The sequence below is a fragment of the Salvelinus alpinus genome, chromosome 8 (assembly GCF_045679555.1).
Source record: "Salvelinus alpinus chromosome 8, SLU_Salpinus.1, whole genome shotgun sequence".
NCBI lineage: Eukaryota > Metazoa > Chordata > Actinopteri > Salmoniformes > Salmonidae > Salvelinus > Salvelinus alpinus.
Genome location: NC_092093.1, coordinates 54,784,187 through 54,795,843, shown reverse-complemented (window position 1 = coordinate 54,795,843; position 11,657 = coordinate 54,784,187). Strand labels below are relative to the sequence as shown.

The window sequence follows — 11,657 nt, the reverse complement described above, 5'->3', positions numbered from 1 at the left end:
GATAGATGGACCAGCCAGAGGGACCAGATAGATGGACCAGCCAGAGGGACCAGATAGATGGACCAGCCATATGACCCAGCTAAAGGAACCAGCTAGAGAGACCAGCCATAGAGACCAGCTAGAGGGACCAGCTAGAGGGACCAGCCAGAGGGACCAGCCAGAGGGACCAGCCAGAGGGACCAGCAATAGGGACCAGCCATGCAGACCAGCCATGCAGACCAGCCAGAGGGACCAGATAGATGGACCAGCCAGAGGGACCAGATAGATGGACCAGCCAGAGGGACCAGATAGATGGACCAGCCATATGACCCAGCTAAAGGAACCAGCTAGAGGGACCAGCCATAGAGACCAGCCATAGGGACCAGCCATAGGGACCAGCCATAGGGACCAGCCAGAGGGACCAGCTAGAGGGACCAGCCATAGAGACCAGCTAGAGGGACCAGCCATAGGGACCGGCTAGAGGGACCAGCCATAGGGACCAGCTAGAGGGACCAGCCAGAGGGACACATTTAATTGTGTAATTGATAAGGAATTAATTAAAATGAACTAAGAGGGCTCTGTCAAGGTGTTGTATTGGTGATGGGAGAATTATGCTGCATTTGTAAACCATAACGAGAGAGATCTTTCATTGCCTCTTTTACACACGCCTCTAAGAAGAGGGAACGCAACACCCTGCTACAACTCAACTCCCCGTGAAGTGAAAGAGGTATGGACTGTAGGTGCGAGTAATTATGACAAAGGCAGAGAGAGTGGTACTGTTTAAAAGGAATTTATTCCATCACACGGTAAAATGGGGAAAAGGGGTTAGATGGAACCAAAGCAAAGAAAATAAATGTCAAAGCCCCCTCTCCTATCTAACCTGCCTACCCACTACTTACCTAGCTAGCACCACCTGGTGCACTAACCAAAATACAGGGGGTGGTCCGCCCAGGTCTTACCTAGTGTGCCTAGACAGTGAATATACTACGGGTATATGTATGCCCGCGGGCCTCTTGCCTAAGCACTCCCTAGGTGCCTTCCCCTTCGGGAACAAATGAAACAGAATATCAAACAATACTCAAACAAATTAAGAAACCAAGGACATCAAATAAGCTCTATCTGATAATGCAACAAACTAACACAGTACATACCAAATCGCTTTCTGAGAAACAACCAACACTATATAACTCTCTGCTCCCTGAAAAACGACCAACACCGCTCTCAGCAACTGAATTCTCTCTATCACAATCAATCTCCTCTCTGCATTCGCCTCCCAGCAATGATCTCCCTTCTGAACAGAACGCTGGCTTTTATATAGCTTTAGAAGGAATGGGTAATTGAAGACAGCTGCGTCCTGACGAGGGGGCGGGGTCAGCTCCAATTAGCCATGGAGTCGACCAATCAGCTGCTTGGGGAGAACTCAGGAAGCCATCTCCTGAAACACACACTTAAATACACAAACTACAACACAGAAACTGGGGAACGTAACAGCCTCCCATTTAAGTTGTTATCCTGACTGATTATGGGTTACCCCTCATTCCACCAACATCTCAATATGTTGTTACTAGAGAGTTCTGCCGTATCATGGAGACACTGTACTACAATCTACAAAGAGCTGGCACAGACACACGGACACACAGAGACACACAGACGCACAGACACACAGACAAATTACAGATTCAAATGAAAAGCAGGGAAAAACATACCAGGCACTAATTGTTGATAGTCAAGTTATGACGCATCAACACCAGAAGAAGTGGTGGATGAAAATGGATTATTTTAACCTAGAAGTAAATCCTATAGGGTTTCTTTCTATAGTAAATCCTATAGGGTTTCTTTCTATAGTAAATCCTATAGGGTTTCTTTCCATAGTAAATCCTATAGGGTTTCTTTCTATAGTAAATCCTATAGGGTTTCTTTCCATAGTAAATCCTATAGGGTTTCTTTCCATAGTAAATCCTATAGGGTTTCTTTCTATAGTAAATCCTATAGGGTTTCTTTCTATAGTAAATCCTATAGGGTTTCTTTCTATAGTAAATCCTATAGGGTTTCTTTCTATAGTAAATCCTATAGGGTTTCTTTCTATAGTAAATCCTATAGGGTTTCTTTCTATAGTAAATCCTATAGGGTTTCTTTCTATAGTAAATCCTATAGGATTTGATATAGTAGGCCTATAGGATTTTCTATAGTAGGCCTATAGGATTTTCTATAGTAGGCCTATAGGATTTACTCTAGTAGGCCTATAGGATTTACTATAGTAGGCCTATATGATTTACTATAGTAGGTCTATAGGATTTTCTAGTCATTTTCAGGCCCAATGACAAGGACAGATGGGATTCAATTTAGTAGAACCTGTGTCTTCGTCAGTTCTTTCCACAGCAATCACATCAGACTTTACCCTTGTGATGAAACCCTTTCCCAAGTTACTGTATTTGACTGCCAATATCCTTCTGTAAGTCCGTGCTATTGGCCTCTGCCAAACATCGCAGACAAAGGACAGTCTGAACATTGTGATATGCCATGCTGCCCTCTGCAGGACCCTGTTATCAGTGTCATTCACATTCAGGAACAGTGAAACGTCAGTAGCCTGACTAGGATTCCTCTCCTTGTTTCCTTCCCTTCATCCACGCTAGTGCGAAAGAGCTGTGGAACTATGACCAACTGGGTTCGAACTCGAGGCTGTCTGCAACACAAGATAGTGTTAGCCAACTGAGCTAAAGCAAAGGTAGGGAACTACCTCTGCTACAAATAGGCTTTCTTCCATAGGTTTCCACATCAGTGACATAATATAGCAGCCAACCCCTTTCTCTGAACATGAAAGACTTGACAACCCTGCAATACCTCCTATCAACATGCATACATCAGTTACTCAAAATAACCTGGAATGGTTTGCCAGAGACACAGTAAATACGAAGGTGCGTGTCTTTTAATGTAGACTATAGCTGTCGGGGGAGTTAATATGAGTGTGCAGGTATTCTAATATAAACTATAGCTGTCGGGGGGGAGCAGATGACAAATGTCCCCTTGTCAAGCGTTCTGTCACAACAATTCATTATTCTGGAGTTCCATGTTCAGCCTGTAATTGGTGCTATGCTTCATTTATGACAGCGTTCTGAGAGGTGTATCTATATGTATTTCCCCTCGCCAGTCCTCTCGGTATGTTAGTTTTAATTGGACTGCGGAGATGCTTATTCACTTCATCAATAACAAAGGCTCCTCTGTAATGATGAGGAATATCCAGACTGAATTCCAACAAAGACTTACTTCACTGATCCTTGAATTAACATTAAAGATGGTACGCATTTAGCAACAATACACAGTAACCCTACACTGCAGGCTAATGGCATCTTTCCTTGTCTTCACAGTTGTGAGGTATCTTTGATACAAAATTGGCTTGTTAGGCTTAAGTACCGCCAACCATGCATTGTTAAAAATGATTGGGTTAAATTAAGTCAGCACCGCCATACTGAAATGTTAAAACTGTGATTAACTATAAAATATCAAAAATAAAGTTGCACACTCCATGTATAAACTCCCAGCAATTTAATGGGTATTTACCAACCTTTTGGCATCACTGTGCCTTCCACAGGGTCGGAGGAAGGCACAGTGATGCCAAAAATGTTGGTAAATACCCATTAAATTGCTGGGAGTTTATACATGGAGTGTGCGACTTTATATTGATAGTTTATTGGCCGTTAGTCAGCACCTCCACACAAACCATTATTCTGGGTGTGTGCCAGCTAATGTAAAAAAAAAAAAAAAAACTTTGATTAACATGAGTCAACTCACGTTACCTATTTGTGTAATTCAAAGCTTTTCAATTAGTCAGGACGTATAAACTTCTAGAAAAAAAATCCTAAAATGCTCAACAAATGGATGAATTTAGATACAATCTGAAATATTTAGACGTTTAGATCTTAAATTAAAACGCCACAGCAGGAAATCAATTGCAATATGTATCTGATATGTTAAGGTTTGTCTCAAGGGGCCCCTTCGGATATGTCAATCAAATCAAATGTAAAAAAAAAAGGGCTTTATAAATACATCAGCTGATGTCACAAAGTGCTATACAGAAACACAACCTAAAACCCCAAACAGCAAGCAATGCATATGTAGAAGCACAGTGGCTAGGAAAAACTCCCTAGAAAGGCCAGAACCTAGGAAGAAACCTAGAGAGGAACCAGGCTCTGAGGGGTGGCCAGTCCTCTTCTGGCTGTGCCGGGTGGAGATTATAACAGAACATGGCCAAGATGTTCAAATGTTTATAAATGACCAGCATGGTCAAATAATAATAATCACAGTGGTTGTCAAGGGTGCAGCAAGTCAGCACCTCAGGAGTAAATGTCAGTTGGCTTTTCATAGCCGATCATTAAGAGTATCTCTACCGCTCCTGCTGTCTCTAGAGAGTTGAAAACAGCAGGTCTGGGACAGGTAGCACGTCCGGTGAACAGGTCAGGGTTCCATAGCCGCAGGCAGAACAGTTGAAACTGGAGCAGCAGCGGGTGGACTGGGGACAGCAAGGATTCATCAGGCCAGGTAGTCCTGATGCATGGTCCTAGTGTTCAGGTCCTCCGAGAGAAAAGAGAAAATAAATAGAGAGCATACTTTAAATTCACACAGGACACCGGATAAGACAGGAGAAATACTCCAGATATAACAGACTGACCCGTGTCCCCCGACACAAACTATTGCAGCATAAATCCTGGAGGATGAGAAAAAAATTAATGTTTGCCATTTCATAGCAGGCCTACATGTTGGAACAGTAGGCTACAATAGTTCAACAATGTCATGAAAAAATGTATATATACTTGGTAAGCTATCTTTTAAGATGACATACAACACTACTGCCAGACCAAATAAGATGACTCACATAAAATATTGATATATTCTTCCATTACCACAAAGCCCTGTTCCATAGCTGTTCCTCACCTCTCCCAAACTGGCTACATCAAGTTGGAGTGAATATAGAAACAGGTCTGTTTGAATCAAGGTTTATAATAGTGTCAAACAAGCACGATTTATTTCCACCCTTCCCTTGAGGTGAAAGCCATGTGATGGAGGCCTTGCACTCACCTGTTCGATCACGTCTAATCAGTGATCACGTCAAGGACGGGAGGAAGAACGGAGGCACTTTTATGGAACGTGAATGACTCATGTGTAGGTCCCAGAATAGAGCCAACATTGCCATCTAATGGTCATTTGGGAGAAAACAATGTATAGACCACGTCCTTATTGTGTTCCTGACAAATATAATTTATAATTCTCTACCCAGACCTATACGTTGTACAGGATTAAGTCACAATTCTGTATGTTCTTTTAGGTGCACCAAAGACATGACTTACCCAATGGACTACTGGAATGTTTTTAATCGAAATTGATGGCTCAATAACTTCTTCCTAAAGATAATTGTGTTGGAGGGTGGTTATTAAAAGAACACACTGGAAAGCCAAACATCAGAAGTGGAGGGTGAGAGATGGACAAGGAGACAGAGGAGGAGAGGACCTGCAAGGCTAGAGTAGTCTTTTTAACTAACAGCTGTATATGAATGGCTAATGGGGCAGCACTGATGCTTTGCTTCACCTCACCCAGGGGAGTGGGCACCCAGGGGAGAGGGCACCCAGGGGAGTGGGCACCCAGGGGAGAGGGCACCCAGGGGAGAGGGCACCCAGGGGAGTGGGCACCGCTGCCAGTGTGTCCACGCATCATCTCCTCTGAAATAAATAGATCTTCATTCTAGGCCATAATTCAGTATAAAAAAACAAACAAATGGTACTCAGAAAAAGGTTTAAGAGATATATCTTTATTTACAGTAGAACATCCCATAATAAGAAGCTTCTTGTTTGATGGAGACTATGACGATTATTTGAGAGTTAGGAAAGAAAACCAAGCGCTCTCTGCATATGCAAGTGGCAATTATTGGTGAAGAGATAGAAACGCATGGGATGTTCCCAGCTCTGGGTCAAACGTGTGCAATGGCTTATTCAGAGTTATTTAGAGACGTACGCTTATATCAACATAACGTTTTATATATATATATATATAATTAACCCCCCCCCCTTTCCCCTTACAGAAGATATCTATAACCTTAAACATAAAGAAAATACATGGCAGACAAAACATGGACAAAAAATATGCAATTCCTTCTCTAATTATCCCAGCAAGGCACCAAAGAAAAAGAAAACAAAGCACCACAACAAGGCTTAGTCAGGAGAAACGTCACAACAAGGCTTAGTCTGGAGAAACGTCACAACAAGGCTCAGTCTGGAGAAACGTCACAACAAGGCTCAGTCTGGAGAAACGTCACAACAAGGCTCAGTCAGGAGAAACGTCACAACAAGGCTTAGTCAGGAGAAACGTCACAACAAGGCTTAGTCAGGAGTAACGTCACAACAAGGCTTAGTCTGGAGTAACGTCACAACAAGGCTTAGTCTGGAGTAACGTCACAACAAGGCTTAGTCTGGAGTAACGTCACAACACGGCTTAGTCTGGAGAAACGTCACAACAAGGCTTAGTCAGGAGAAACGTCACAACAAGGCTTAGTCAGGAGAAACGTCACAACAAGGCTTAGTCTGGAGAAACGTCACAACAAGGCTTAGTCTGGTGAAACGTCACAACAAGGCTCAGTCTGGAGAAACGTCACAACAAGGCTCAGTCAGGAGAAACGTCACAACAAGGCTTAGTCTGGAGAAACGTCACAACAAGGCTTAGTCTGGAGAAACGTCACAACAAGGCTTAGTCAGGAGAAACGTCACAACAAGGCTTAGTCTGGAGTAACGCCACAACAAGGCTCAGTCTGGAGTAACGCCACAACAAGGCTTAGTCTGGAGTAACGACACAACAAGGCTCAGTCTGGAGTAACGCCACAACAAGGCTCAGTCTGGAGAAACGTCACAACAAGGCTTAGTCTGGAGAAACGTCACAACAAGGCTTAATCTGGAGTAACGTCACAACAAGGCTCAGTCTGGAGTAACGCCACAACAAGGCTTAGTCTGGAGTAACGACACAACAAGGCTCAGTCTGGAGTAACGCCACAACAAGGCTTAGTCTGGAGTAACGACAGGGTGTATATGAAAAAAAAGGGACAAAAAAAACAGTTTGGGTTACGAATTCAGACCGTGAGGTGGGTTAGAAAAGTGTGAGATGTTTCTTCTGGTTTGTAAGTGCAATGTGTTTAACTGCTTTTCCCTAGATGTAAGAGCAGGAGTTTTTCCACCCAGGTTCTTTGCGAGCTACTGGTTGGTGCAGGCTTTGGCTCCAACCCATCACTAATGCACCTGATTCTACTAAGCAACTAATCAGGGCCGTGACGATCTGAATTATCTGGTGTGTCAGTGAAGGGCAGAAGGGAGACCCAACACCACCACTAGCTCTCCAGGACCACCTAGTGTAGAGGATGAGATGTGTGTGAGTCCTTCAGTAGATGAACTCTCCAGGAACCTCTTGGAGGGCGCTGAAGGGCTCCTCGAACTTGAAGCGTTTGGAGATGGCCTTCTGGTCGGGGGTCATGACCTCCTTGTCTGTTGACTGGCGGCACTGGCCCAGCGTGTAGGCCGCCATCACGATCAGCTCCTCCGTTTCGGGGCCTTCCTCCTCCTCACCCCTGATGTGGCTCTCGGGGTTGGCTGGCTCAGAGGTGCACTTGGTGGGGCTTATAGTCTCTTTCACCTCTACTGTCGCCTCGGCTTCCCTTTTCTCTTTTGGCTGGAGCCACTGGTGCTGCAGGCACTCCTCAGCTGTGGCACGGTTCCTGTTGGGAGAAAGGACTGTGTGAGGCCAGGGAATCATTGGAAACTTTTACCTCCATATTCACCTTCTCCAATGGCTTTGTTGGTTTGACCAAGCATAGCACTTTCAACACAAAGGATGTGGATTTGATTCCCCAAGGGGCCTATCCTACTGTATATAGACTAGATGTTTGTGGTCTGGCAGTCTACATTGTAGAATAATAGTGAAGACATCAAAACTATGAAATAACAAATATGGAATCATGTCGTAACCAAAAAAGTGTTAAACAAATCAAAATACATTTTAGATTTGAGATTATTCAAAGTAGCCACCCTTCGCCTTGATTACAGCTTTGCACACTCTTGGCATTCTCTCAACCACCTTCATGAGGTTGTCACCTGGAATGCATTTCAATAAACAGGTGTGCCTTGTTAAAAGTTAATTTGTGGAATTTCTTTCCTTAATGCGTTTGGGCCAATCAGTTGTGTTGTTACAAGGTAGGAATGGTATACAGAATAAAATACCTAGTCCATATTATGTCAAGAACAGCTCGCAAAGAGAAATTACAGTCCGTCATTACTTTAAGATATATGAAGGTCAGTCATTCCGGAACATTTCAAGAACTTTGAACGTTTCTTCAAGTGCAGTCACAAAAACCATCAAGCGCTATGATGAAACTGGCTCTCATGAGGACCGCCACAGGAGAGGAAGACCCAGAGTTACCTCTGCTGCAGAGGATAAGTTAATTCGAGTGACCAGCCTCAGATATCGGCAATTAACTGCACCTCAGATTGCAGCCCAAATAAATGCTTCATGGAGTTCAATTTCCGACACATCTCAACATCGACTGTTCAGAGGAGACTGCGTGAATCAGGCCTTCATGGTTGAATTGCTGCAAATAAACCACTACTAAAGGACACCAACAAGAAGAAGATCGGTGTAAATCTGTCCCATGGTCTGATGAGTCCAAATTTGAGATTTTTGGTTCCAACCGCCATGTCTTTGTGAAACGCATATTAGGTGAACGGATGCTCTCCGCATGTGTGGTTCTCACCGTGAAGCATGGAGGAGGATGTGTGATGGTGCTTTGCTGGTGACACTGTCAGTGATTTATTTAGAATTCAAGGCACACTTAACCAGCATAGCTACAACAGCGATACACCATCCCACCTGGTTTGCACTTAGTGGGACTATCATTTGTTTTTCAACAGGACAATGACCGAACTCACCTCCAGGCTGTGTAAGGGCTATTTGACCAAGAAGGAGAGTGATGGAGACGTGCTGCATCAGATGACCTGGCCTACACAATCACCCAACCTCAACCCAATTGAGATGGTTTGGGATGAGTTGGACCGCAGAGTGAAGGAATAGCAGCCAACAAGCATGTGGGAACTCCTTCAAGACTGTTCTTCGTTTTGCTCTACAACCCCCACTAGCCCAACAGGACTCGTCTAAAGGTACACATGAATGGCAGTACGGAGGTCGTTTTGTGCCAACAAAAATAAGGGCTTAAATGTGTATCTCTTAGATATAGGACAGACACTTCAAAACCTTATTCCTTATGACATTTTTTGACTGCCTTTTTTGCATTTATGAATGTGTTATTCAATGCGTTTCTTTGGGCTATAGTAGTAAATGCCAAATTCAATATTTTACCAAATAATTGTTAAATATATTTTTTTTATACCTAAAATTCTGAATTCTAAATCAAATAGCTAAATGATCCATTGTATGACCTTCTTAAAACAATTCCATATGTCAGCTTAGAACCCCCTCCCCTACACCCTCCAATGACCACATTACTCACTGGGGTTCTTTGACGAGCAGGAGCTTGATGAAGGCGATGGCGGCCTGGTCTACATGCTCCAGCTCGTCCTCCTGGTAACTGACGTTGATCTGGGAGATGTTGAGGAAGGTCTCCTGCTTGTCCTCCCCCAGGAAGGGAGAGGTACCGGTCAGCATCACATAGGTCAGCACCCCAATACTCCTGGCAGATACATACAGTGACAAACAATTAGACAGATATATATACACTACATGACCAAAAGTAAAAAGTGCTCATCGAAAATCTCATTCCAAAACCATGGCCATTAATATGTAGTTTGTCCCCCATTTGCTGTTATAACAGCCTCCACTCTTCCGGGAAGGCTTTCTACTAGATGTTGGAACATTGCTGCGGGGACTTGCTTCCATTCAGCCACAAGAGCATTCGTGAGGTCAGGCACTGATGTTGGGCGACTAGGCCAGGCTCGCAGTAGGTGTTCCAATTCATCCAAAAGGTTTTCGATGGGGTTGAGGTCAGGGCTCTGTGCAGGCCAGTCAAGTTATTCCACACCAATCTCGACAAACCATTGTCATGCTGAAACAGGAAAGGGCCTTCCCTAAACTGTTGCGATAAAGTTGGAAGCACAGAATCGTCTAGAATGTCATTGTAATCTGTAGGGTTAAGATTTCCCTTCACTGGAACTAAGCGGTCTAACCTGAACCATGAAAAACAGCCCCAGACCATTATTCCTCCTCCACCAAACTTTACAGTTGGCACTAGGAATTTGGGCAGGTAGCGTTCTCCTGGCATCCGCCAAACCCAGATTTGTCCGTCGGACTGCCAGATGGTGAAGTGTGAATCGTTCACTCCAGAGAACGCATTTCCACTGCTCCAGAGTCCAATGGTGGCAAGCTTTACACCACTCCAGCCGACGTTTGGGATTGCGCATGGTGATCTTAGTCTTGTGTGCGACTGCTCGGCCATGGAAACCCATTTCATGAAGCTCCCGACGAACAGTTCTTGTGCTGACGTTGCTTCCAGAGACAGTTTAGAACTCTGTAGTGAGTGTTGCAACCAAGGACAGACGACTTTAACACGCTACGCACTTCAGCACTTGGTGGTCCCGATCTGTGAGCTTGTGTGGCCTACCACTTCGCGGCTGAGCCGTTGTTGCTCCTAGACATTTCCACTTCACTATAACAGCACTTATAGTTGACCGGGGCAGCTCTATCAGGGCAGAAATTTGACGAACTGACTTGTTGGAAAGGTGGCATCCTATCCCGGTGCCACGTTGACATTCACTGATCTCTTCAGTGAGGCCATTCTACTGACATTGTGGGTCTATGGAGATTGCATGGATGTGTGCTTGATTTTATACACCTGTCACCAACGGGTGTGGCTATAATAGCCAAATCCACAAATTTGTAGCGGTGTCCACATAGTTTTGTATATATAGTGTATATACAGCCACTGGAAATGAGCTGAAGAATTTCTCTAAGATAAACTCATTATCATTTTAAAAGCCCATCTAGGGAATGGTTCGGTTTTCTTACACGTGTGAAGTTTTCCATTGTATCTCTCTCCGTCTCAAAGAAGTGTAGGAGTACAATTACACACATGGATAACATATAGAGGTATAAGATAGGTGAACAGTATAATTACATTTGCATTTGGGTCATTTAGCAGACGCTCTTGTCCAGAGTGACTTACAACTTGGTGTATTCACCTTATGATATCCAGTGGAACAACCATTTTACAATGGTGCATCTAACTCTTTTAAGTGGGGGGGGGGTAGAAGGATTACTTTGTCCTATCCTGGGTATTCCTTGGAGAGGTGGGGTTTCAGGTGTCTTCGGAAGGTGGTGATTGACTCCGCTGACCTGGCGTCGTGAGGGAGTTTGTTCCACCATTGGGGTACCAGAGCAGACATAGACATAATAACATACATGTCAGACAGAGTGGCGCCTAAAAGCAATTGGACACTAGACATATGGTTTGACCATTCTATTACAAACATACATGTCAGACAGAGTGACGCCTAGAGGTAATTGGACACGCTGGGATAGAGGGTCCAGCCACTATTATAAACAAATTGAAAGCAGATGGTGGTGAATGACTTCATAGGGGACGGACAATACTGTGTGTATAAATAGAGTAGCTGGAGTTCTGAGAAAGTGTGTGTTCCGCG

General features: G+C 44.1%; 1 protein-coding gene across 1 annotated transcript in view; it reads right to left on the bottom strand.

Moving 5' to 3' along the window:
- Positions 1 to 5,759: 5,759 nt before the first annotated feature.
- Positions 5,760 to 11,657, bottom strand: part of LOC139583293 (serine/threonine-protein kinase 17A-like) — a 54,145-nt gene continuing 48,247 nt past the window's right edge. Inside the window, exons 6-7 of the mRNA XM_071414201.1 lie at positions 9,512 to 9,691; positions 5,760 to 7,726 (exon numbers count right to left, since the gene is read on the bottom strand). Coding sequence (XP_071270302.1) covers positions 7,393 to 7,726; positions 9,512 to 9,691 — 514 coding nt within the window. The 3' untranslated portion in view covers positions 5,760 to 7,392. The remainder of the gene's footprint in view (positions 7,727 to 9,511; positions 9,692 to 11,657) is intronic.